The 26,951-nt window shown below is 47.0% G+C and overlaps 1 protein-coding gene across 5 annotated transcripts in view; it reads left to right on the plus strand.

Moving 5' to 3' along the window:
• Positions 1-2,479: 2,479 nt before the first annotated feature.
• IPPK (inositol-pentakisphosphate 2-kinase) overlaps positions 2,480-26,951 on the plus strand; it is a 121,781-nt gene continuing 97,309 nt past the window's right edge. For 2 of the 5 annotated variants that reach the window (XM_037037143.1, XM_037037142.1), the window contains exon 1: positions 2,480-2,990. In XM_037037143.1, the coding sequence (XP_036893038.1) occupies positions 2,751-2,990 (240 nt within the window). In that variant the 5' untranslated portion in view covers positions 2,480-2,750. The remainder of the gene's footprint in view (positions 2,991-26,951) is intronic. The other 3 variants (XM_037037144.1, XM_037037145.1, XM_037037146.1) reach the window with 3 other exon arrangements.

The raw sequence follows: 26,951 nt of genomic DNA on the forward strand, positions 1-26,951 counted from the left end.
AGGCACAATCTGACCAAAAAATTATGGTTCAAGAAGAACAGTTCAAAGCCCCAGAGCCAATACTTTTAAGTGACCAAGAGATAATCAACCCATCAGATGCACAGTTCAAAACACTGGTAATCAGGATGCTCACAAAACTGGTTGATTTTAGTCACAAATTAGATGAAAAAATGAAGGCTACACTAAATGAAATGAAGGGAAATGCATAGGGAACCAATAGTGATGGAAAGAAAACTGGGGCTCAAATCAATAGAGTGGGCCTGAAGGAAGAAAGAAAAAAAACGAAACAAACAGAAAAGAACAAAGAAACAAGAATTCAAAAAAATGAGGAGAGACTTAGGAACTTCCAGGACATCTTTAAACGTTCCAACACCCAAATCATAGTGGTACCAGAAGGGAAAGAGGAAGAGCAACAAGTGAAAAACTTATTTGAACAAATAATAAAAGAGAACTTCCCCAACCTGGCAAAGGAAATAGACTTCCAAGAAATCCAGGAAGCTCAGAGAGTCCCAAAGAAGTTGGACCCAAGGAGGAACACACCAAGGCACATCATAATTACATTACCCAAGATGAAAATGAAGGAGAGAACCCTAGAAGCAGCAAGAGATAAGGGGACAGTCACCTACAAAGGAGTACCCATCAGACTGTCAGCTGATTTCTCGAAAGAGACCTTACAGGCAAGAAGGGGCTGGAAAGAAGTATTCCAAGTCATGAAATCCAAAGACCTACAGCCAAGATTGCTTTATCCAGCAAAGCTTTCATTTAGAATGGAAGGACAGATAAAGTGCCTCTCAGATAAGGTCAAGTTCAAGGAGTTCATCATCACCAACCCCCTATTATATGAAAGGTTAAAGAGACTTGTCTTAGAAAAAGATGATAAAAATATGAACAGTGAAAGGACAGCAAACTCACAGTTATTAACAACCACACCTAACACAAAAGAAACTAAGCAGACAACTAGATCAGGGGTGGAGTCACAGAAATGGAGATCACATGGAGGGTTAGCAGTAGGGATGTGGGAGGAGGAGAAGGTGGGGAAAGGTACAGAGAATACGTAGCATAGATGGTGGGGAGAAAATAGACAGGGGAGGGCAAGAGTAGTGTGAGAAATGTAGAAGCCGAAGAACTTATAAAACATGAACATGAACTAAAGGGGGGGAATGTGGGTGGGAGGGGGTGTGCAGGGTGGAGGGGAATGAAGCGGGGGAATGGGGCAGCTGTAATGGCATAATCAATAAAATATATTTTAAAAATTTCACGAGTAAAATCATAACATTCTTTTCATACATATGAAACATTAAACCATTAAAAGGAATTAGGGTTCCTTGGAGAAATGGTTGATTCCAGGTCTGTGACAGAGTACAGGGTGAATCTGGAACAATTTGTGCTAGAAAGTAAGAAAATGCTAAAAAATTACGACTCACTGAAAGAAAGAAGCCAGTTTCGAGCAGCCCCCACTAGCTAAATCTGCCATTTGAGCATCTAAGTAATTAAGAGTAACAATAAAACTCATTGAGTAAAATAAGAATCCACTAGTCCATACCGCTAATGAATGAAATAGAGAAAGAATGATGGAAATAGAAAAGAAACAGAATGGTAACAATTCGTTTCACAAGAAATATCAGTGAGTACTAGTGGGTTAAAAGCTTGAAGAGTGAAGGGATATTGGCATAGAATCAAAGTATCTTCTCAGAAGTAATAATTACAAAGGCAAACCCAGCAGCAATCTGAGTGATGCAACTGAGTGCTGACAATTCAGCACCATATGCCAAAGGGCATCACCTAATCTGATGGATACCTCTGTCCTGCCAGCCTCAGGAAGATCAAGGTCATAAAGACAAAGAGGAATGAATAGTCAGTCTCTCCCGGTTGGAGGGGGAGTAAAGAGAGAGGACAGTCAGGAGAGGCGTGATGCAGGGCTAGAGCCGCGCTGAGAGCGGCGTCAGTGTTAGCTGTCCTGAGTGGGATCACTGGACTGAACATGGAAATGTCTAATTATTAGGAAACGGGCCGGTAGCATTCCATAATTAGTTAGGGGTGAAAGCGCCCTCAATCAGCGTGCTTCATTTCCCTCAGAAGGCGGGTCTGGTTGTCTTGGCTTTACTAGAAACCTTAAACCGCGCGCTAGACCATTTCTCCCACTACACACGTGCTGGGCTAGGACCTCCTAGCCCGTACGTCCGAACTGTCTGGTTACTGTTCCCTAGACCCTTGGGGGGCTCGCGAGGTGGGGCCCATCCGAGGCGAAGTCTCAGCCCGCCGGGCACAGACGCGGTCTCCCCGGCAGCCCAGTAAAACCCAGGGAACCACCGCCAGCCTCCAGCCTCGCGGGTCTGGGGCACCGGCACCGGAAAATAGCTTGCTTCCGGCTCTGTGACTGGGGGCCTCGCGGTCCAATGACGGCCAGGGATGGGCAGGCGCGGGGCATGGCGGGCCTTTTAGTCGGCGGGCCCGCTGGACTAAGGCATCCAAAATGTCTCCGGGGGCAGCAGCTCAGGCTTTGGAATTGGAGTGGGTGGAGGTGAGCCGGCGCAGGGCCGGGGCCAATCGCGGGCTGGGGTAAGTGTGCTCCTGTTACAAGGGACCTTGCAGTAGTGCGGGTGGGACTACAGCACCCACATTGCCCCGCGCGGCGGGAAGCCGACTGCGGCTGCGCGGCGGCCTCGGTGCCGTCGGGCTGGGCGGTGGTCGGGCGGACGAAAACCGGGTTTGATCCTGGTGGAAGCAACGTGAGTCTGGCCATCGCTACCATGTCGGCGCCGTCTGAGGAGGAGGAATACGCGCGGCTGGTGATGGAGGCGCAGCCCGAGTGGCTGCGCGCCGAGGTGAAGCGGTTGTCACACGAACTGGCGGAGACCACGCGCGAGAAGATCCAGGCGGCCGAATACGGGCTGGCCGTACTCGAGGAGAAACATCAGCTCAAGCTGCAGTTCGAGGAGCTGGAGGTGGACTACGAGGCCATCCGCGGCGAAATGGAGCAGCTAAAGGAGGTGAGGAGCGCGGACAGCCGCCGCCGTGCCCTCCGGCGTCTCCGCCGTGGCCCGGACCCCTTATATCTGAGTCTACCCCTCACCTCGGCCAGGCTGAGCTGACACTCGAGCGCATCCGTCACCCTGAGCTGTGCGGACTACAGAGTTGGCAGCCTCTGGGTGCCCGGGGTTGGTTTGCACGGCCGGCTGTCCTGCTTCGGACCGGGGCTACGGTGGGGCCGCGTCGCCAGCTTGCCTGCTTCTGGTGGCGGGCCTCGGGAACAGTTGGGTGGTTTTCACTGCGGTGTTGGGCTTCCCAGGTTGCAGGGCGGGGAAAGTGTGGGCATAGGGTGGATGCAGAGAAAAGCCAGGCCTGGTCCTGCGTCACCTACCTTCAGGCAGATCACTTCGTCAATTTCAGCGCAATTGCCCCCAGCAGTTTCCGTGTTTCCCGTGGGTGTTGTAAGGCCAGGAAAGGGCTGGAACTGGGGCTCACCTAGCGTGTGTGGCTCTCATCACCGGCTGGGGTCCCCCAGTATCGATCCCCTAGTGTCTTTCCCAGAGACAGCTTTTAGACCATACCACGTAATGACTACTCTGGGCAGCTGTGCTTCTTCCGCCCACTTCCAGTCTTGGATGCTCTCCCAGGCACTTCCCTGCAGACTGGTGACAGATCTGTGGGTACTTGTCCCAAAGAGAGCCTTGTGTCTCCCGTGGGATGAGGAGGTCAGGTCCCCAGGGCTGTCCTCTGAAGTAGTTCTAAGTGATTTGAACAGCATTCTCTCCCAGCTCTGTTGTGGGGAGTGAGGAGGGAGTTGTTGCTTTTTGGGTGTGACACCCAGGTTTGGACCCAGGCCCTATCCCTTGCTAATATGTAGCTGTGGACAGGGGCCTTAGCTTCTTCTGGAACATTGCCCACCCAAAAGGTTTGTTATATTTGAAACGGGTCTTATATTTGAAAAGGTGGGCATGGTGTTGGGTGCGGCCTCTCAGTTTCTCTGACAGTGTCTGTCCCTTCCCCACCTAACTTTTCCCTTGTGTGGGTGGACTCTTGGCCCTTGGTCTTGGGATCTACCATACTAGTTGCTTCCCCTATCACCCACTTCCTGGCACCATAGCTTCCAGTGGCCTTGGGCAGGTTCAGAGCCTCCCTGCCTCACTGGGAGACCAGTGAGTCCTCTTTTGAAGGTGGGGGTGGGGAGAATGAATGAATCTATGACTGGTGCTTAAGTCTATGCCTGGCAGAGGACGTGCTCAGTATTAGCATCAGTAAATAACTGAAATGGAGATGGTGGTGGGAGGCAGGTAATAGCAGCACATTGACCAGAGGTTCTGACATCTCTCGGCAGGTATTGTGGCCTCCTTTGAGCCAGGCTTGGCTGGCACTGGTTCTACAAAAGGGGTAACACGTGGCTTCTCTTACAAGAACCCCATTTTGGTGTGGCGGAATGTACCCATGGTCTTACTGGGTGGGGCTTACCCCCTCTCCCTCTTAAATCCCCTTTTGTGTTCATAGGCTTGGATTTGCGTTCCTATAAGAAGGGACTAGATCAACCAGTGCAGAGGGAACTAGTCTTCATTCAAGCACCACTCAGTTGTTATCTCTTTACTGTTGTGGACACAAACATTTTGGCTAGTGCAAGAATCTTGGCTTCATTAGGGAGTTTATCTGGAGGGTGGGTCCCAGGGAAATGAATCTGCAAGAAGGCTTGTCAGTCTCTGCATGTATTCTTCAGGTGCTTGCTTAGTTTGTTGTCACATTCTGGCTCCTGCATGCACTGGCCACATGGCCTTGGACATGTTGTTTCACTGTCCTGAACTTGAGTATCCCTCAATGGGAAGTTCTTTTTTTTTTTTTAATTTATTTATTTATCTTTAGAGGGGAAGGGAAGGAGAGAGGAAGAGAAACATCAATGTATGGTTGCTTCTCGTGCATCCCCTGCTGGGAACTGGCCCCTGCTGGGAACTGGCCTGCAACCCAGGCATGTGCCCCAACTGGGAATCGAACCGTGATCGTCTGGTTCTCAGGCCCGCGCTCAATCCACTGAGCTACACCAGCCAGGGCTTGTAGATGGGAAGTTCTGACAGAAGCTAGAGGAAGGTGCATCAGTCTCAGTGGTTGTTGCCAGAAAGGTTGCACCAGGTCACTCACACCCGTGGCAGTACAGGCTCTTGTCAACCTGCATATTTTTGGCCAATTTCATATGTAGAAATACTCTTACTTAAAAAATCAAGATTTAACTAGATAGTACAGGGTGGGGTAAAAGTGAGTTTACAACTGTGAGTACACGAAACAGTTTATTTGTATATTATTTATTAGTTGTATTATTTTCCATATAAACAACTATAAACCTATTTTTGCCCCACCCTGTATTTGTTGGGTCCTTTTTTTTCTCCTGTAGAGAAGTGAACCATCTTCATTCTTTAAAATTTTATCTCTTGAACTAAAGTGGGTATGGTAACAAATCATACTGCAGAGTTGGCTGTGCTCCTGCCCAGCGTTTGTAGATCACACTGCCTTTGAGGGTGGGAAACTCGCTGGCCAGGGCTGGCTGGCCAGGCACAGGTCCTGTGTCCTCAGCTGCAGCTTTAAGAGTGCAGGTGTGCTGGCCTGGCAGCTCCATAAGTTGGTGGTTCTCATGGGTAGGGATGTGAGGGTTAGAGGGTATACCTCAGGCCAGGGGTGGGTTCCTGATGCATTCTCAGCCCACCATCTCTTGGCTCCCAGAGAGTAGGAAGACAGGTCTGGACATCCTCTCTGCCTCTGTGTCACCTCAGGATCTTGAATGTGTGGCGTACATACATTTTGGGGAAGGAGTGGGTGTAATTTGGTGAGCTTTGGTGTGTTACCAGCTGCACATGGTTTCCAACACACAGGAAGTGCTAAGTTAGTAAGTCTGCTGGCTGGTGTCCTCAGCTCCTTCCCTCCACTTGTCAGGTCTGGATCCCCTCCCTCTTATGCCCGCAGCCACCTAGGCTCTGTTCCTTGACCTGGTGTGGTCTTGAGTGGCCTCATTGCATCTCCCAGAGGGCAGGCCAAGCCTGCTGCTTGGGCCCTCCAGCCTGGCTTGCCTGCACTGCCTTTACCATCGGATGCTTCTAAATCTCCTCAGCCACTGCCACTGGACTTGGCTGAGCCCAGCTCCCAACACTCAGGTGTCCCTCCTGTCCTGCAGGCTCAGTGGCTATGTGAAAGGCTGGAGCAGAGCTGGTGGAAGCAGTTACTCTGTCCCCTTTGCTCCCTCTCTCCCATCTGTTTTGTAATCTCTTCTGTCAGAGGATGGAGAGATTGAGGTAGAGATGGGTGGGGGCAACTAAGGAAGGCTCAGCAGCTCAGACAACGTAGGGAGGAGTCCTTGGCACCAGGTTCTCCAGTCCATATGTTTTCTCAGAAGTCATGGCCAGGAGAGGTGGTGCTCCTCCCATAGCCTCCCTGTGCCCCACTGACTCCTGCATTTCCCACACCAGCCCTTAGGACACCACCTTTTTGTGTCCATTGTACAGAAGGGGAAACTGAGGTGGAAGCAGAGAAGTTGTGTTTTTCTCAAGACTGTGAGCCAGGCAGCCGGCCCCCAAAGGGCAGGCATCTACTGAGGAGTAAAGGGTGATTGGAGGTCTTTGTGTGTGAGGCCCATCCTTGAGTGTTTGCTTCAGGTCAGGAAGATTTCTGATTTTTGCTAAAGCCTGTAGGGATTCCGCTGCTCCTCTTGATACTTACCCTCAAACTTGGAGCATAGAGTGGTTGGCGGCTAGGAGTCCCATGGCCTTTTGGAGTGGGAGCTGGGCTATGAGTTGTTCTAGTGTTGGCATGAAGAGGTCAGACTTGGGGTAGAAGCTGTGGTCTGGGGAATAGTGGAGGTGCTGAAGTGGCCCTGCTGTCTCCTGGTTGATTGCAAGGAGAGGCAGCCACAGGCATCCAAAGGCCGACTCCAGTGTCCACTGTGGCTGTACTGCTGGGCACTCCCCACTGCCCCACAGGTAGTGTGTGTGTCAGGCAGGGGGTTGTGGATTGATCTTAATGGGTTTTTTTACTTTTAAAAGCATTGGAGACTGCTACGTCACCTGGGCCATTTACTTCTGGGGGCCTGGGAAGTGAACAGCAGTGCACTTCAGCATCTCCAGGGCATGTCTCTGGACTCAAGACTGGCATGCTGTGACAGAGCTGTTTTTGTAGGAAAGTAGGACAGGAGGAAGGCCAGGCCTGGGACCAGGAACCTGTATCCCAAAAGTGTCCTGCCTGGGCAGGCAAGGAGGAGCAGCATGTGATATCCATCCAGGGCTGTGGTTTTCACACTGGCTTCAGGGAGGGCTTGGACCCTGCCTGGGATCCAAGACCCCTGCCCCCTTAGATCCAACTTTTCCACATCAGTACACACTACATATGTAGTATGCCACTACATACACTGGGGTGTGAAGAAAGATTTGGTTTCTTACACAGTGAGGTGAAGAGGATCAGTGGATTCCAGGTGGCCAGGAACCTGCAGGCTCTGACAAATGAGGCCCTTTGGGGCCCGAGGCTCTGGGTCCTGGGCCTTGGGCTCTGTGTTGTCAGGCATTTGGAGTGTGGCTTCTCAAGCCATTCCTCAGAGCCGAGGGCCCTATGTTGCTGCTGCCCAGCTGCTGTCCTGGGCATTAAACCTAGCCATTCAACTGGGCTCTACCATGGGAGGTAGATTGAGAGATGGGACTGTAAGGGTAGGGTGGGTCTCAGAGTGGAGCAGGCAGTTCATGCCCAGGCAGGTGATGGCATTGAGGAGGATTAGGCTGCAGCTTCTATTTTTAGAGTTGAATATATTTAAAAATTGTTTATTCACATTAAGAACATAAGAAAGTAAAAGTGAGCAGTGTCTCTGCAGGAATTATGAAGATGAAGACAAGTGGAAAACAACTAGCTATTTCTACTTGTGGCATTTTCCTTTCTTTGTGTGTGAGATACATACGGTACCATAAAAAATAAAAAATGCTTAGAGTACCTGTAACAGTTGCTTTTAAAAAGACAGTTTGGTGTTAGCCTTTGAGTTGCTAACTCAAAGGTTTCATTCAAGTGGATAAAGATATGGAAGTTTCCATAGATTCAGAAGGTGCTTTGCACTTTCAGTCTGTTGTATTATGTGAAATAATTGTTGTGGTTTGCACTTCACTGATTTGCTTCTTCAAAGGCAGTTTTTCTGTACTGTTTCCCTCATAAACAGCTTCCACCTTCTTTAGGGGAAGTTTTAAGTATAACCAGAGCAGAGAGAATGGTTGGCCTCTGTGTTCTCCTGCTCTGGCAGCTCCCAGCTCTGTCAGCCTTCTCTTTTCCTCACTTCCTCTGTATACAGTGATATATCGTGCTGAGAAAAAAACTTTTTTTTTAAATTAAAAAAAGATTTTATTTACTTATTTTCAGAGAGAGGGGAAGGGAGGGAGAGAGGGAGAGAAACATCAGTGTGTGGTTGCCTCTCGAATGCCCTCTACTGGGGACCTGACTCGTAGCCTAAGCATGAGTCCTAGACTGGGAATCAAACCAGCAACCCTTTGGTTCACAGGCTGACAGTCAGTCCACTGAGCCACACCAGCCAGGGCTTAAAGAAGATATTTATTTATTTATTTTTAGTGAGAAGGGAAGGGAGGGAGAAAGAGAGGGAGAGAAACATCGATATGTGAGAGAAGCAATCAATTATCTAGCTGCCTCTCGTGAGAGCCCCAACCTGGGACTGGGCTGCAACCCAGGCATGTGCCCTGACTGGGAATTTACCTGGTGACCTTTCACTTTGTGGAACCGTGCTCAATCCACTGAGCCACACCGGTTAGAGCAATAACTCTATTTTATAAAACATAACCTAGGTGAATTTTCACACCTAACAAAATTGACAACGATTCCTTAATGCTGTTTCCTAATCAGTCATTGTTTGGATTTCCTGTTTTAGGCTCATAAATGTAGCTTTCTAGTTGCTCAGCTTACACTGGGAGCCGAGCAGTACCCACTCCATATAGGGGGCCTTGCTGTTGTACAAACAGAGCTGCATGTGTCCCTCTGGTGGTTGCCCATCCTGCCTCCTTGCAGAAAACCCGGAGCTGCTCTCCTAGCCCCATTTAGGGCTGGCACCCCACTCTTTTTCTTAACTTTTTCCTTTTTAAAAATTTGGCCAGAATGATTGTCTACAGCTGATATGTGGCCTGGCACTTGGGTTGCTGGGTCATTGTCACCCATCCGGTCATTACACCAGCCTTTATCACATCTACTTGTTCCTGATGGGGCTCATGGCCACCTACTGAGTTTGTCCTGACTGTGATACTGAGAGCTGCCCAACTCTCTCTGAACCAGGAGGGGAGGCTCTTGTCTTTGTTCCACAGGTGGGGGTGACAGCTCATGCTGTGTCCTAGCAATGCTTGATGTGACCTTGAGCAGTCCGCTCTTTTGGCCTTGATTTCCTTGGTCAGTGCATTCCTGAAGCCCTGGCAGTGGACCAGGACCCCATTTTATAGACACTTGTGGTTTGCTGCCTGGGATTGCCTGGGCATTTTCCTCCCTCCTTTCCCCTCATACTCGACCGTGTACACGCTGGCGGGGGGCGGTGTCCAGGATTTTCCACAAGCATTGTAAACTGTGATCTGGGGTAGTTAAACAGGACACTGGCCCTGGAAGGGCATGCACCAGGAAGGCTATGTATAGTCCTGAACCCAAAGCCTCACCTGCCATCACCAATGTCACCTGGTGCAGATGACTGGGGTTGCAAATATTCTGCCCAATCCTGGAGGACAGACTCCTGCAGCAGCCTTGGAGGAAGTCTGTGTCCTTACCAGCACTTGTTCTGTTGTCATTGTGGCCAGTGTGCTGAGGGAGAAATGGTGTTTTGCAGGGGGTTGGTTTATTTCTTCTTCTGTGAAGCAGTCAGTTCTGCTGTACAGAAAGTACAAATTTTTTTCAGAGTAGATAATGTTTAAGGGAACAGTGTGAACATAATGAAATTTTAGCATTGGTGTGTGATTTTTGCCCCCAGAATGAACAGGTGAATATACAACCTGCATCCAGTGACCACCCACCTGAATCTGGTGCAATTTGCCATCCCACTTCAAAGGCACACTTTCCTCACCAGAGACACCTCTCCCACTGGCAAACCACAGGACTTTGTCAAGATAAAGTGCCATGTATATTGTAGCATTTATGTCTTTTTGAATTATTTGACATGTAATGCTGTGCTGCCTTTTTCAGTTAATTTTTTAAATTAAGCTACATTAGAAAAGTTTTAGACTTATAGAAAAATTATGAAGCTAATAGAGAGTGCCTGTGTACCCAGCATGGTTTTCTTGTGTTACTAACGCCTCACATTAGTGTGCCGTGTTTGTTACAGTTGGTTAGCCAGTGTCGAATGTGCCCTTGTAAAGTTTATACTTCATTTAGATTTTCTTAGTTTTTACCTGTTGTTCTTTTTCTACTCTGGTACCTCATCCATGATCTCACATGGCGTTTAGTTGTCACATCTCCTGTTCTCAGTTATTACGGTTTCTAAGACTTTTGTTGTACTTGGTGATTTAGAAAGTTTTCAGGAGCACTAGTTAGGTATTTTGTTCAATGTCCCTCATTTGGGATTTGTCTGATATTTTTCTGATAATTAGAATAGGGTTCTAGACCACAGAGGTGAAGACCACAGAGGCGAAGTGCCATTCTTCTTACACCCTGTTAGGGGTCAGTGACTCTTCCTATTGGTATTGACTGAGGTGTTTGCCAGTTCTTATACTGTAAAGGTGCTCTTTCCCACTTTCCAAACTGTGAGTTCCTATGCAAGGGTCATACTTCCCTTCTTGAGGGAAGTGTACGTACATTATTTGGAATTTTTCTGCATGGAAGATCTGTTTCTTCTCCATCTCTCTCTCTCTCTCTCCATCCATCCAACCATTTATATTGGTGTGGGCTTATGTTTATTTGGGTTATGATCCAGTACTGCTTTATTTTGTTGCTCAACTTGTTTCAGATTTGGTCTTCGCAGCTCTTTCATTTGGCTCCTGTGCGCCCCTGTCATGATTTTCCCCACTCCCTTCCTTTCTTAGCGCCTCTTACTTTCCACTGCTAAAACACTCTCCAGGCTCATTCTTTTTTTAAAGGTTCATTTGAGGTTAGTCTTTGGAGATTAATGAATTTTTGTTTATATTTTTAGTCTTCACCTGAGGACATGCTTACTGATTAGAAAGAGACAGACAGAGATCAATGTGACAGAAAAATACTGATCAGTTGCCTCTCACAGGTGCCCTTGACTGGGGAGCAAACACCCAGTCTTTGGTATATGGCACAGTGCTTCACCAGCTGAACCACCAGGCCAGGGCTTCAGGCTCATTCTCTCTGTTCCCTGCGCCAGTCTTGGAATCAGCTCCAAGGAGCCCTGACGTATCACTACTTTCAGGCCGTCTCAGCCGGCAGAGCTAGGAGATACTAGCTGTGGCCCATGTATTCATGTACATATTTATAAACATTTCTAGATGTAGCCAACTATATATATATATATATAAAGCTGAACATGAATTCGTGCTGACATCTCCAGCTCTGATCCATCACCACATGGATTGTTCCCGCTGCCTCCCCTTGCTCATCTGTCACGTTCCTACAGCAGCGGGATACCTGGGTCTCCTGTGGGCCAGTTATGGAATCATTCCCTTCCAGCAGCATCACAGCAGTGACCGAGGTGTGGACCTCAGCACCCTGTGGAGTAATTTATCGTCTGGAGTACAATCTTACATGCACTTCCTTTTGCTTTGGTCTTATAGGTCCTATTTCCAAGTAAGTTACTTAATCAAGCACTTTATTCCCCATCCCCTTTAGTGAGGTGGTTTTATTCATTTGTAATACAGTTAGATTGTTTTTTACCACATTCAACATTTTATCCTGGAATCCATTAACTTCCTAAGTGATTTTTTAAAATTTGCATACATTAAGGTTCTGTCTTTGGACTATGAAGTTATCTGGGTTTTGACAAATGCACTGTTATTTATCTGCCATTAAAGAATCATGCAGAATTGTTTTACTACCTTAAAAAAACCCCTCTGTACTTCACCTACCTACTCGACACCCTACCTCAGGAACCCCTGACAGCCAATAATCTTTTATTTTCTCCATAGTTTTCCAGATTGTCATATAATTGGAATGATAGCATGTAGCCTTTTAAGACTGCCTTCTTTGACTTAGCAATGTTCATTGAATTCATCTATGTCATTATGCGATTTGATAGCTTAACTTTTCTTAAAATCACAGAATAATATTTCATTTTCTAGATGTATTACAGTTTATCTGTTCAAACTGGGAATCTTGGTTGCTTCCAATTTGGGGAATTACTAAGAAAGTTGCTATAAACATCCATGTATAAGGGTTTCTTAGGACATAAGTTTTCAACCTATTTGGTTAAACACCAAGGAATGTGAATGCTGGATCGTTGGGTAAGAGTATGCTTAGTTTTGTACGAAACTGCCAAGCGGCCTTCCAGAGTGGCTGCACCACTTTGCATTCCCATCAGCAGTGGGTAAGAGTTGCTGGGGCCCCATATCCTTGCCAGCATTTGGTGTTACTATTTTGGGTTTTAGCCATTCCAATAGGTTTGTGGTGATATATTGTTTTTTTAAATATATTTCATTGATTATGCTATTACAATTGTCCCATTTTTTCTCCCCTTTATTACCCTCCTACTTATACCCCCCTCTAGCATTCCTCCCCCTTAATTCATGTTCATGGGTCATACATAGAAGTTCTTTGGCTTCTCCATTTCCCATAGTATTCGTAACCTCCCCCTGTCTATGTTGTACCTACCAATTATGCTTCTCATTCCCTGTGCCGTTTTCCCCTTTCTTCCCGCTCCCTGATGATAACCCTGCATGTGATCTCCATTTCTGGGATTCTGTTCCTGTTTTAGTTGTTTAATTTGTTTTTATTTTTGTCTTTTTTTAGGTTCAGTTGCTGATAGTTATGAGTTTGTTGTCATTTTAGTTTATATATTTCTCTTTTTTAGATAAGTCACTTTAACATTTCATAAAATTAAGAGCTTAGTAATGATGAACTCTTTTGACTTGACCTTATCTGGGAAGCATTTTATCTGCCCTTCCATTCTAAATGGTAGCTTTGCTGGATAGAGTTATCTTGGATGTAGGTCCTTGCCTTTCATGACTTTGAATATTAATTTTCTAGGCCCTTCTTGCTTACACGGTTTCTATTGAGAAATGGGAACTCCTTTGTAGGTAACTGTCTCCTTTTCTCTTGCTGCTTTTAAGATTCTTTCCTTATCTTTGATCTTGGGTAATGTAATTATGATGTGTGCTTCCTTGAGTCCAACTTCTTTGAGACTCTCTGAGCTTCCTGGACTTCCTGGAAGATCAGGAAGACTTTAGTTCAGGATCCTTTGCCAGATTGGGAAAGTTTTCCTTCATTATGTTTTTTTTTAAAATATATTTTATTGATTATACCATTACAGTTGTTCTATTCCCCCCCTTCATTCCCCTCCACCCGCACCCTCCCTCCCCCACCATTCTCCCCCCCCTTAGTTTATAACCACTTGTCTCAAGTTCTTTGGATTCTATATTTCCCCCACTATTCTCGCCCTCCCCCCTATCTATTTTCTACCTACCATCTATGCTATTTTCTGTGCCTTCTCCCCACTTCTCCCCCTCCCACCCCCCTGTTGCTAACCCTCCATGTGTTCTTCATTTCTATGGTTCCACTCCTGATCTAGCTGTCCTCTTGGTTTGCTTTTGTTTTAGGTGTGGTTGTTAATAACTGTGTGTTTGCTGTCCTTTCACTGTTAATATTTTTCATCTTCTTTTTCTTAGATAAGTCCCTTTAGCATTTCATATAATAAGGGCTTGGTGATGATGAACTCCTTGAACTTGACCTTATCTGAGAAGCACTTTATCTGTCCTTCCATTCTAAATGAAAGTTTTGCTGGATAAAGCAATCTTGGCTGTAGGTCTTTGGATTTCATGACTTGGAATACTTCTTTCCAGCCCCTTCTTGCCTGTAAGGTCTCTTTTGAGAAATCCGCTGACAGTCTGATGGGTACTCCTTTGTAGGTGACTGTCCCCTTATCCCTTGCTGCTTCTAGGATTCTCTCCTTCATTTTGGTCTTGGCTAATGTAATTATGATGTGCCTTGGTGTGTTCCTTCTTGGGTCCAACTTCTTTGGCACTCTCTGAGCTTCCTGGATTTCCTGGAAGTCTATTTCCTTTGCCAGACTGGGGAAGTTCTCCTTTATTATTTGTTCAAATACGTTTTCCACTCGTGGCTGTTTCTTTCCCCCTTCTGGTACCCCTATAATCCGGATGTTGGAACGTTTAAAGATGTCCTGGAGGTTCCTAAGCCTCTCCTCATTTTTTTGAATTCTCATTTCTTCATTCCTTTCTGGTGGGATGTTTTGTTCTTCCTTCTGGTCCATTCCATTGATTTGAGTCCCAGTTTCCTTTCCATCACTATTGGTTTCCTGTGCATCTCCCTTCATTTCAATTAGTTTAGCCTTCATATGTTCCTCTAATTTGTGACTATGTTCCTCTAATTTGTGACTATAATCTACCAGTTCTGTGAGCATCCTGATAAATAGTGTCTTGAATTGTGCTTCTGAGAGGCTGGCAATTTCTCGGTCGCTTAGAGTTATTGGCTCTGGGACTTTGAGTTCTTCTTGTGCCATCTTTCGGGTTGTTGGTGCCTGTTCCATAGCAGGATCAGAGCCCTAAAGTGTTCACTAGAACAGGGCAACTAAGTCGCTGGGTTGTGACGTTGTATGTGGGGGCGGGGTCAAAGAGGGACAATGGCTCTCACTGGTATTGCAGGGCAACTAAGTCGCTGGGTTGTGACGCTGTATGTGGGGGCGGGGTCAAAGAGGGACTATGGTGTCCTGTCTGCCGCCTGCCGCCATGGCCCTCACCTGTGCCGCAGTTGCTGCCGTCACCGGGCCCACGCGTTTCATCCCACTGCTCGCGAGTGTGCCACCGCCGTCAGCCCTCGCCCCCTGGGGCCTGCGTGGTCTGTCTCACTGTGCGCGAATATGCGCCTGCGGTCTGCCCCGCACCCCAACTGGTTCCTGTCTGCCTGCGCGCCTGGGTCAGGGGCCCTGACCTGCCGGACCCTGCTCGCTGCTGGCTACGCCCCTCTTACCGTCCCCATTGAATGGTTAGATGTAGTTGGACTTCCGTATAATTCAATTTTCTGTCCTTTGGTTGTGTCTTTGTTTCTCCAAACCTTTGTTGTATTCAAACTTGGTTGTGGGAGAAGGCACAGTGTTTCCACCTATGCCTCCATCTTGGCGGAAGTCTTCCTTCATTATGTTTTTAAGTAAGTTTTCCATTTCTTGCTTTTCCTCTTCTCCTTCTGGCACCCTTATGATTACGATGTTGGAATGTTTAAGTCTTGGTGGTCCGTAAATCACTTGCCTCATTTTTGAATTCTTTTTTCTTCATTCTGTTCTGGTTGAATGTTTATTTCTTCCTTCTGCTCCAAATCATTGATTTGAGTTCTGGTTTCCTTCCCTTCACTGTTGGTTCTGAGTACTTTTCTCTTCATTTTACTTCACATAGCCTTCACTTTTTCCTTTATTTTGTGACCATACTCTACCATTTCTGTGAGCATCCTGCTTACCAGTGTTTTGAACTCTGCGTCTGATAGGTTGGCTACCTCTTTATTGCTTAGTTCTATTTTTGGAGCTTTGATCTGTTCTTTTATTTGGGCCTTATTATTTTTTATTTATTATTTTTTTGTCTCATTGTGCCTGTTACATTGTAAGGGGCAGAGCCTTAGGTATTTGCCAGGGTTGGACAAGTCACTTCTCTCCGTTGTGGTACTGGATGTGGGGGAGGGGGTCAGAGAGAGAACAGTGCCTCTTGCTTGGCTCTCTGCCAGCTTTCAGTCATTTCCCCTGCTACCCAGAGGCAAATTGGGCCCTTCTGGTGCTGATTCCCAGGTTGGCAGGTTGATGCATGTTTTAGGATCCTGTGGGTCTCTCCAAGGAACTCTCCTGTGAGGCTGGGAGTTTCTCCCACTGCTGCAACCTTCCCAGGTTTTTATAGCCAGAGATTTGAGGCTTTATTTCCCTGTGCTGGAAACCTGGGTTGCATGGTATGTCTCACTCCCCAGTTGTTTCTCTCAGTTTATCTGCACGCAAATGTAGGACCACTCCATCCCTTAGCTGCAGCCTTACTCGAGTCCTGTCCACCCTGTTTTCCTGTCTCCAAATCTCCTACCAGTCTGAATGAATGTTTCTTCTTTAATCTTTGGTTGTTGTACTTCCATATGGTTAGATTTTCTGGCAGTTAGTTCTTTTTTGTTTTTAAATTTGTTGTTGTCCTTCTTTTGGGTGTGCAAGGAGGCAAAGTGTCAGTATCTTGTTTAAATTTGTGTTTCCTTGATGACGTATGATGTTGAGCATCCTTTTATGTGTTTACTTGCCATCTGCATATCTTCTTTGCTGAGGTGTCTGTTTTGATCTTTTGATAATTTTAAAATTGTATTGTTTTCTTATTGTTGAGTTCTTGTCTATTTTGGATACAAGTTTTACTTTGTAAATGTTTTCTTGGCTTGTCTTTTCATTCTCTTAACAGTGTCTTTCACAGAGTAGAATTTTTTCATTTTAATACCATTCTGCATATCATGCTTTTGGTTTTAAGATTTTCATCACCAAACTCAAGGTCACAGATACTTTTCCCATATTTTTATTTAGAAGTACTATAATTTTGCATTTTCCATTTAGGTCTGTGTTTCATTTTGAGTAGTTTTTTTTTTTAAGATTTTATTTATTTATCTTTAGAGGAGAAGGGAAGGAGAGAAGGAGTGAAATATCAATGTATGCTTGCCTCTCATGGGTCCCCCACTGGGAACTGGCCTGCAGCCCAGACATGTGCCCTGACTGGGAATCGAACCTTGATCTTTTGGTTCGCAGGCCTGCGCTCAATCCACTGAGTTACACCAGTCAGGCTTGAGTAGTTTTTGTTAAAGGTTTAAGGTCTGTCCAGATTTATTTTTTTGCTTCCAAATGTCTAGTACCATTTATTGTAGAGGCTATACTTTTTCTATGAAATTGCTTTTGCTTCTTTGTCAGTAATCAGTTGGCTTTATGTGTGTGAGTCTGCTCCTGGCCCTGTGACCCCATTTTCTATCCTATTGATCTGTGCGATTGTCCTCTTGCCAGTACCTTGCTGTATGGATTCTTTATTGTTGAGTTTCTATCTTTTTCCTGTGTCAATGACGAATCTTTCTCATCAGCCCTGTGGTTTTTACTGTGTGACTGCACACCTGCCTTGTGTCCATGGCCCAAAACTTCAGGGTTGGTCCTAGTTACTGTCAACTGATAATGCCCACCCCCTTTTTAAATCTTTCGATAAAATAGTAGGATGCACATGGCTAAAAAGAAAAATCACAAGTATAGTTGATCAGATTCTCAATAGAGAACAAGTGTGGGGCTTCTCTCCTCCATGTCTGTTAAGGTGGTCCATGGGACCTTCCATTTTGGCTTAGCTCAGTCAGTGTTGACTGCTCCTGGTGAGCCACTAGCAAGCCGCTTAACTTACTACCTTGTGCATTTGACTCTGGCAGCTCTTAGGGGAGGGGTGTGGTGGCAGCTACTGGTGAGACCTGAGATTGAGTCCTGCTTGGGGGTTCACTGGCTGCTTGCCCCACAGGTAGGGGCTAGCGGCTAGGTCCCTCCCTCATGACCAAGGCCCCCTGTTTGGGTTGCAGTTGCCTCTGCTGTCATTTGAGGTGCCCACCATGCTCCAGGGGCACCTTTCTGGGTCTGGCCCCTTCTTTGGTACTAGATACCAGCCCAGCCTGTACCCATTCCTGCTCCTCCTCTTTACTGGCTTCCGGCCAGCTCTGCAGGAACCCACTGTCAGATTTATGGTTGGTGCAGGTGGTGCACACCACTTTTCCCCCATGCTGTCTTGGCATCAGTGTCTCACCTGCACTGTGGCATGCCTTACCATGCTAGCTGAAGTCTGGAATGCCACCGTATTTTCAGGATCCAGGTGGCGCAGCAAGGCACAGAGAGGGACCGTGTCTGGGCCAAACATGTAAGGTGGTAGGTCAGGTCCTGACATCACACTTTCTTTGTGTGTAATTTGCATGATGGCTACTGCAAAGTTGATGCTCTTGTAATTGGGCTGCTACATTGCCCTAGGCAGTCTCCGTGGATGGTGTTCAGGATGAGCCAGGAGTGGTGGGCCCTGGGCCCTCATGCCCATGTTGTGACGGAGTGGACCATGTGTGCATGTGTGGACGTGTCACAGATGGCACAGGAGGGATCCTGCACGCCTTACCCCTCCAGCAACTTCCATGTGTTTGGGGTGGAGGGTTAGGGCTGGGAGACTAGACACTGGAGTTTAGTTCAGGATCCTGGCTATCCTTCCTTGAGCCTCAGTGTTTTGCCTCTTTTCATAGTCAACTTCCTCTTTTTCTCGGGGTGTGGGAGCCCATTATGGCAGGTGATACTTAATCAGTTCCTCAGAACAGCTGGAACTGACACTGCCAGGGTGACTGTGACAGAGTGCCGAATGTGGGGCACACGCATTCCCTGAGACCCTTTCAGCCTGGCTGCGGCTGCTGGCAGGGCCATCTACCTTATAGAGCCTCTTGAGGCTCATGGTCATCTAATGATCATTGCAGCCACACCTGCCTTCCCCATGGTCTCCATTCTCATCCTGAGGCCAGGGAGCCCTGCCTGAGTCCTTCAAGGGCATGACCTGAGTTAAGAGTCTTTGGGAACTTGTTAATCTTGAAGTTTGCTGGTTGTCCCTTCCTAAAATGGACTAATAACTTGAGGGAGTGTGCTGAGACTAGAGGTGAAGTGAGAAAACCCAGCCCCTCCAACTTGGCTGCTCCCCTGGTGCTCCTGGCCGGACACAACCCCAGCTGCTTTGCCCTAGCCATCCTCCGAGGCCTGGGACAGATGGGAGCTGGACAGCTGCTCCTTCTGCCCTGACTGCGGACTGTTGGGTAGAAGATTATGTCAGGCAGCCTGCTGCTGTGGAAGATGGTGACTTGTCCCCAGGCCCCAGGATTGGCCTCTGTGTCTCTGGGTGGAAGAGCCAGGATCTGTGGAGACTGCCACCAGCCATGGGGCTCAGCTGGCTAGAAGCCTATCTGTTGACACTGAGGCAATTGGGGTGTAATCTTTTCTAAATAGCACGTAATTCTGGCTAAATCCCTCCTGCCCAAGAGTGGATGCCAATTTTCTAAGAGCAGCTTAGTGTTTGGACACTGCCCAGGGTAGCTGGGGTGAGTAGTAGGCAATGGGACAGATTTGGGCATATGGGACAGACATGGTGGGGGTGGTGACAATTACCACAGCCTGTTTTTTGACTCCCACAGCCAGTGTATAGGTGCTCTGAGGGGTAACTTGAGTCTGGACACCACACTGTGGGAAGGATGGGCTAGTGGAGAGAACAGATGTTACATATATGACCCTTTTGGGACTGGGATGGGTGTGGGCCTTTGGCACACTGGTCTGATGGATGAGGGCTGTCAGGTAGGGTGTGTGCAGTTGTGCCCACAGCCTCTGTCTTGCCCACCCCACCCCCCATTTCCAGGAGGAGTTTGCCCACTTCTGCAGGCACCTGATCAGTTTCCTGGGTTCCTCCCTGCCCTCCTGCCATGTGAGGCTGTCGAGACTTCTTGGGGTCCAGCTCCACCCCTGACCCACTCTTTCTCTAGCGCACTGTACCCTTCTCAGGATCTCCTCAGTTCTGGGAAGAGGAAATGTGGTTTTGGGAATGAGAAGTCCTGTGGTGGCAATCAGGCAAATTATCTGACATCGCTGAGCCTTGGTTTGCTCACCTGTGAAATGTAAGTGATGAAAGTTTCTACTTTACCAGGCTGTTGTGAAGATCCAATGAGATTGTTACCAAACAAAAATGGGGTTTGTCTCCTTGCTGCCACAAAAGCCAAAGTCATGAGGCAAGTGCCGGTGCTAAGCTGCACAACCTGGAAGAATGGTGAACTCTATCTCAAAGACCATCTCCTTAGCAAGACCAAAACAAAAGGCAGTGTCCAGAGTTCCTTTTCCAATTTGAAATATAGTCCTTTGGAGCCTGCAGACATCTTGTAACTGGTCATCCCTACAGCTTAGCTTGTTCCCAGCTGCTCTCTGTTTTAGGCTTCCTCCAGGAGTCCATAGGCCATGTGGCTGCTAGGGATGCCAGGTCATGTACTCCTGGACGAGAGAGTACACAAACGTACTGGCCCTGCATCACTAGGAGGGCGAGAGAGTGATAGAGGCTTCTTCCTAAAGGCCATGGGTACGTAGCCCATGGAGAAAACAGGTGAGTACACTGTGTGAGTCCAGGTCATGAGCAAGAGCAGGAGAACATTCCTTTGTTCCTCTGGACTTACATTAGCTTGGGTCTGGGACTAATCAACTTCCCAAACTTTTGTGCACTCTGGTCCATCTCCCAACCAATCCCTTCTTTCCCCAGGCTAGATTGACAGGTGTCTTTGGTCCAGAACCTCCCCCCGCTGCCATTCTGGCTGGTTGGGGGCAGACTCAGGGCTTTAACTGAGCCTTCACTGGTAATGATCATACCTACCTCACTAGCCAGGCCTTCCTAGGATGCCTCTAAACATGCCCAGGTGCTTGTGGCCATGCCCACCACCACCCGAAGGAAAGAGTAGATCTCAGAGGGTCCTTCTTGGAGCTTCTCACCAGGTGGGATTGGATGGGAAGAGCAGGCTGCGTGGTAAGCTGAGATCTCTCCTAGAGTGGTTATAGGGGGTCCTTTGGGTAAATTGGCAAGTCTGTGAGAACTTGTCTCTGGTTTTTGGCTGACTTGGGTTCCAGTGAAAGCACCTGTAAAGCCAGTGTGATATTGCATTTTCTGCAGGTCAGGATTACCTGGTGAGCTTTCAGGAATTCCAAAGCCTCCCCCACCCCCCACTACCTATGCCCAGATGGATCAAATCAGTTCCAGGGTTGGCCATGAGCAGGATGAAGGAAGTGGGAGTGTTTGTGCTTCTGGAAGGAGCCCAGGGGAAAAATGAGTTTGGGAGCCCCATCCAGTCTCTGCAGCTTACTATGGGATCTGAAGACTCCCTGCCCATGTGGTAGAGTGTCACTCTGCATTTGTCTGCCCGTTGGGGGCCCAGGAATGCTCCCAGCCCTTGTTTACGTGCTATTGGGAAGGCCTGCCTCTGTGTCTGCATCATCTTGCTAGGTTGGGGCCACCAGCTTCCCTGAGCTGGGCCTGGAGAGGATTCCTTCCTGGAGGTGTGAATGAGCAGACCAGCTAGAGAGGAGAGGCTGGGGGCCATTCTGCCTCTGAGTCACTGGTAGTATGTCCTCTGCCGGCTAAGGGGAGCAGTAAAGAGGAGACATCTGTAATGCCTCTCCCCCAGAAACTGCATACCCCCATCCTCCCCAGCAGACTTGGGGAGACACCTGTTGTTCCCGTTGTCCACTTGTGGTATGGGCCCGTCAACCCCCTGCAGTGTCCCTACATCCTCCCTTGTCCTCCAGTTTGCCCACAGGTATTTATTGAGCTCCAGTCACTTGCCGGGCTCACAGCTCCATACTTGCCAGGTATGGGCACAGACTCAGTGCCAGACATGGGGTGACCAGGTGTACCAGTGCTTGCGCTCCTCCTTGTGTGAGAAGCTACCCTGGCCCACACTGTGTGTTTGGTGTTGGGCTTTGCCTCTCCCAGACCCCACTCAGTAAGGGTCATCCTAATGCTCCTTCCAGTTCCATCTTCCCCTGGGGATGGGGCCTCGATGCGGTGATCGGTTTTTGTTCTAGACTTCTGTGTTGAGGGCTGCATCCAGGTGACTTTTGTGTCTGGCTTTTTTGAGAGGCAACAGAGTTGCACATGGTGGTTAGTTTTCTTTGAGCGCTGTGCCTAAGTCACCAGTGCCTCCCTTTAGTGGACATTGGGGTTGCAGTGTCTGACTCTCAGGATCACAGTAACACCACCCATATGTGAGGCTCTGTGTGGGCCTGAACTTTCACCTTTTTGGGCAGTTCCGATGAGGTGAGCCTATCTCCTCTTGTCCAGAATGGAGACACAGACAGCCACCCTGGTTCTCTGGGAAAAAAAGGCCAGCCTCTTCTTGGCCTCTGCCACTTCAGTTACCTAGACCTGAGGGTGGCAGGGCTGAGTGCCAGGAGGGAGAAAATCCCCATAAATCTGTGTGAAGTAGGTCTGGCTTTACAAACAGGCACTGCCCCCCAGTAAGCCAGATTGCAGACCCCAGACCCCAAGATTGGGAAGGGGCAACTGGCAGGTATGCCTGCACCTGGGAACGGATGTTTCTGAATCCCTGGGTAATTTTGAGGCTCGGACAGCTGAGCAGTGGGGCTTTCAACAAACTCTCCGCCTCTTTCCTGTCTTTTCTGGTGAGTCCACTGGGAAACAATATGGATTTGGTTGTTTTCAGAGTTCAGTTTCTCACCTATGAAAGGAGATCCTTCCTAGGAGAGAAGTTAATGTGCTCACCTGGGACTGTGAAGCGCATAGGCCTGGGTTATTGTCTGCCCTCCTGGGCCTCCTCCAGCTGTTCATCTTCTCCCTAGATCCCTTAGAGCTGGTAGGGTGCAGAGGGCCTGGTGGGGGCCTGGGAGCAGAGAGCAGAGCTGGTCCAGCTGAGCAGGGCTGCTGGCTGGGCCTTGGAGCTGCTTTGTTTCTGGGTGCTGCAGGGTTTCCCATGGGCCTTCTTTAGGATGGCTATCCTGAGTGCTTCCCCATTGACTAGGGGCTCCAACCATTCTTATGCCCCTCTCCCCCAACCTGTTTGTCCAGGTGTCTTGTAGGGGTGTAACTTGTTTCTCTCCAGTTGCCAGCAAGGCTGTGTTCCTGTGTGGGTGATGGGAAGCATACGGGCCACAGTGGACCTATAGTTTGTTTCTTGTTCCCCTTCCTGCTGACTGGACTTCGCTTTCTTTTCTTTTCTTTTCTCTTTTTTTGTATCCTTACTCAAGGACATACTTTATAGAGAGGGGAAGGGAGGGGGAAAGAGGAGAGAAACACATCGTTTGCTTCTCTCACAAACCTCAACCAGGGGCCAAATGTACAACTAGGCATATGTCCTGACCAGGAATTGAACCCATGACCTTTTGTGTTATGGGATGACACTCCAACCAACTGAGAGCCACACTGGCCAGGGAAGGACCTTATGTTCTTGTGTCACGTATTTGTTGAATTGCATTTATGGGAAATTTATCTTTCATCTTGTTTCTGATGCCTCATCTGTCTCATCAGTAAGGAGTGATTGGGCTTCCTGGGGTATATTCAGGCTAGCGGTATATTGGTTTGTGTTTCATTGATCTTTTAGCTATAATTACATACAGGGAAATGCACAGACTTTAACTGCATGTGCACACCATTTCTGGTCACACTTGCTGTTCTGTTGCCTGTTTTTATCTCACAGCCAGTATCTGAGTGTCTTGTCTCCTAGCATGGTGCATTTGGATAGCAGGTCAGATATTATGTCATTTTTAATGGTTTGCTTCTATTTTGATATTCAGGTTTAGAAAGCATTTTATTTATTTACTTCTTATTGAGATATAACTTACTGGTTATTTTTAAACCCTATTTTTAATCATTTTGAAGATTGTCATATTGTACTCCTTTTTTATTAAAATGAGCTTTTTTGTACTATAAGATAAATACAGTAAGTACGCAGATCATAATTGTACAGCTTGATGGCCCTGCATAGCCCCAAAGGTGGAACAGTGGCATGTTGTCAGCTTCCCAGTGACTGGTCCCTGTCTTTGTCCAGGGGTAATGGTTCTGGCTCTGAATTTCCCTATTTTTGATTTATTCTAGGCAGTCCCATGGCATTGTTTTTGTGTGTTTACTCACCTTTTTGTATCATGAGGTGCTGTTGCCTTAATTTGCAGATTGTTGGCATTTGTTGCTGGTAGGGTTCTTGTAGACTTACTATGCTTTCTTACCCAAGGTTTGGGTTGGTGGACTCTGTGCCACTGTGAGCATGCGTGTGGATGGCACCCAGGTGGGGCTGTCAGGTGAATGGAGGATAGGCCGTTTCCAGGGTGGTTGCATTAGCAGTGTGGGTACTTCTGGCTTTCACCCTCCTCCCCACCCAAACTATCATTTTCTGCGTTAAATTCCAGCCTTTCTGATATTGTCTTAGTTGCCATCCTGGTTCTGATTTGCATTTCCCCACTTGGAGACTCTTGTCTGTTGAAAGGGCCTGTTCAGGACCTTGGCCAGTTTTCCTATGGGATGCCCGCCTTTTCCTTACTGACATGTCAGACTTTGTTTACTCTGGGTATAGCTCCTCCTGCCTGCGGCCAGTATTTCTGACACTAGTGCAGTGGAAGGAGCTGGCGTGAGGGGTCTGGATGGCCCAGAGTTCCAGATGTGCTTCTGCCTGAAATAGCTGATGCCTCGGCCTTTTGGAGCATTAGCTTCTTTGTCCATAAAATGGAAATGTCAATTTTCCAGACAACTTTGAGATAGGCATTAAGTGAAATGATGTAATTACAGATAATGGTAAGAGTAGTAGCCATTATTATTACTAATACTAATTTTTTTTAAATGGGAGGAAACCTCACACTCACTAGGATGGCTAAAATCAAAAGATAGACAATAACAGATGTTGATAAGCAAGTGGAGAAATCAAAACTCACAGGTTGCTGGTGGAATGAAAAATGGTGTGGCTGCTTTGGCAAATAATCTGTTGGTTCTTCAAAGTGTTAAACACAGAGTTGCCAAAAGACCCAGGTGTTTACTCCTGTGTATATGTCCGAGAGAATTGAAAGCATGTGTCCACACGAAAACGTACATACATAAGTGTTCACAGCAGCATTATTCGTAACAGCCCCAAAGTGGAAATGACCGTGTACATTAACAGATGGATGGCAAATGTGGTCCATTCATACAGTGGGGTAGTGTTTGGCGATAAGAGAAGCAAAGTGCTAGTGTCACTGGGGAAGGGGTTCTTGCTCCCCTACAGGACAGACATCAAGAGAGGAGGTGAAACAGATTCAGAAGAAGAGGTATACTGAAAACAAGGTGGCAGGAAAGGAGAAAAGGAGGGGGCTCAGTTGCATTAAGGGAGCACATGCTAATGAAGAGTATGGCTCCCTAACTGCTGTCAGGGTCTGTCTTCTGTAGGGCCAGGTTCTTCATGCAGATGCACAGTAGATTTCTTTGCTTTCTAGGTTCCCGCCATGAGCAGGCATCCACTGGCACAGGTACGAGCAGAGCTCTTTGGGGAGTGTCTGAAGAGAAACTTTAAACTTATGTAGGGGAGGCTTAAAAAATAATTGGAGAGCATTCCCATCCGTTTAAGAGAGGCTCTGCCTGTCTCACTGATCCATGCTGCACCATAGATGAACTTCGAAGTCATTATATTCAGTGAAAGAAGCCAGTCACAGATGATCACATATTGTGAGGTTCCCTTCATATGTAACATCCTGAGTAGGCAAATCCATAGACAGAAAATACATATTTATGGTTTTTAGGGTCTGGGGGAGCAGGTAGGGGGAGCTGGTGAGTAACTAGTAATGGGGATAGGTCTTTCTGGGGTGATGAAAACGTGGAATTGAATAGTGGTGATGGTTGCACAGAGCGGTACTAAACCCCACAGAATTGTACACACTGAAAGGGTGACTGTTAGGGGATGTGAATTATATCTTTACATTTTTTCAATGTAGATGAGGGGGAAAATCTTTTTGCTTCTTAAATGTGCTAGATAAACTTTACTGTTACTCTGAAGTAAGCCCAGAGAATTTGGATAGCTTCCTTCAGGCACAGAGAGAGCTGTGTTGCCCATGTTTGGTGAGCTCCATGTAAGGACTAGATTCAACCTTTTTCATTAGCATATTTATCATTTCCTTTGAATAAGACTTGTGTTTTTAGTTAAAGTAATATTCTAGTGCTAATATGTTTTGATGCTGAGATTATAAATGTAATTGCTGGTTTTTAAAATTATTTATTCCTGACCTAATAATTTAGTTTTGGGGGATCAGAGATCTCTAAATAACCTTTTGGAGGTATTTCTTAGTGCATTTTCTTAGTTGAAATCATCACTTGCCAACAGTATGGAATTTATTCTTTTTTCTGTTCCTTCTAGTCTCTTTGAAGTGTGATGGGAGGTTTTCTTGCCTCAGCCTTTTAATTAAGGGGAGTGACATCAGTACTTGTTCATTATTTATTAATGCATTCGGTTCTCTGTTAATGTTTGCTGTCATTTTAAATCTGTTTGGGAGATTTGTTATATAAATGCTCTTTTTATAACATTAAGAAAGTAAGTTACCACATATATTTTTCTAAAGCTTAAGTTGAAAAGTGAGGTCAGGTCATAGTGAATACATCGTAGTGTAGATGGAATTCTTCCTTTCTAAATATTACTCTGTGGTTCCACTTCTGACACACTACATTGTATGGTTTACATATTTTACTTGGCCTATTTTGATTACTGGTAGGTGCTGAATCAATTTTTAAGTTGAATGGGTGCCACTGGTTTTGTGTTTCTGGGGCACATGAATGAATAATTCTCCAGGTGGATTGTTGTTTCTGTTTGCTGAAGTGTCACCTGAGGTTTTGTGTGCATGGTCACTGTGGATGTTGAAGAACCCCACTGTGAAGGGAGGATTTGTGGAGCTCCTGAAGGAGTTCGGGCATGTCCATTGAGCCGGAACTACCATCCTCCCTCCCCTTCCTCTGGTTTGTCTCCTGCTGTGAGTGGATGTGGCAATAGACAAGAGAAGCTCTGGGTTCCAGCTCTGGTTCTACCATCCCTGGTTTAGGGACCTGGTACTTTGCACAGGTTGAGAAAATAATACTAACTTAGTTGCTTTGGCTTTTTTCTTTAGTGTTTGGGTTTTCTGTTGTGTTAATTCCCCTGTGTGAGAGTTGTTACCTTGTTCAGTTTCTGTATTTCTTTATCTTTAATGTGTATTTTTAGTGCAGCCCCTCCCTGAGCACAGTACCACTTTGGCAGTGATTCTCACTTTCTGATGTGCCGTGTTTCTATCTTTTGTTTATTCGACTTCCTGTTGTTTTTGTTCTTTATGCCCTCTCTGA

Source organism: Sturnira hondurensis, unplaced genomic scaffold (genome assembly GCF_014824575.4).
Source record: "Sturnira hondurensis isolate 20B ecotype Veracruz unplaced genomic scaffold, ASM1482457v3 Scaffold0022910, whole genome shotgun sequence".
NCBI lineage: Eukaryota > Metazoa > Chordata > Mammalia > Chiroptera > Phyllostomidae > Sturnira > Sturnira hondurensis.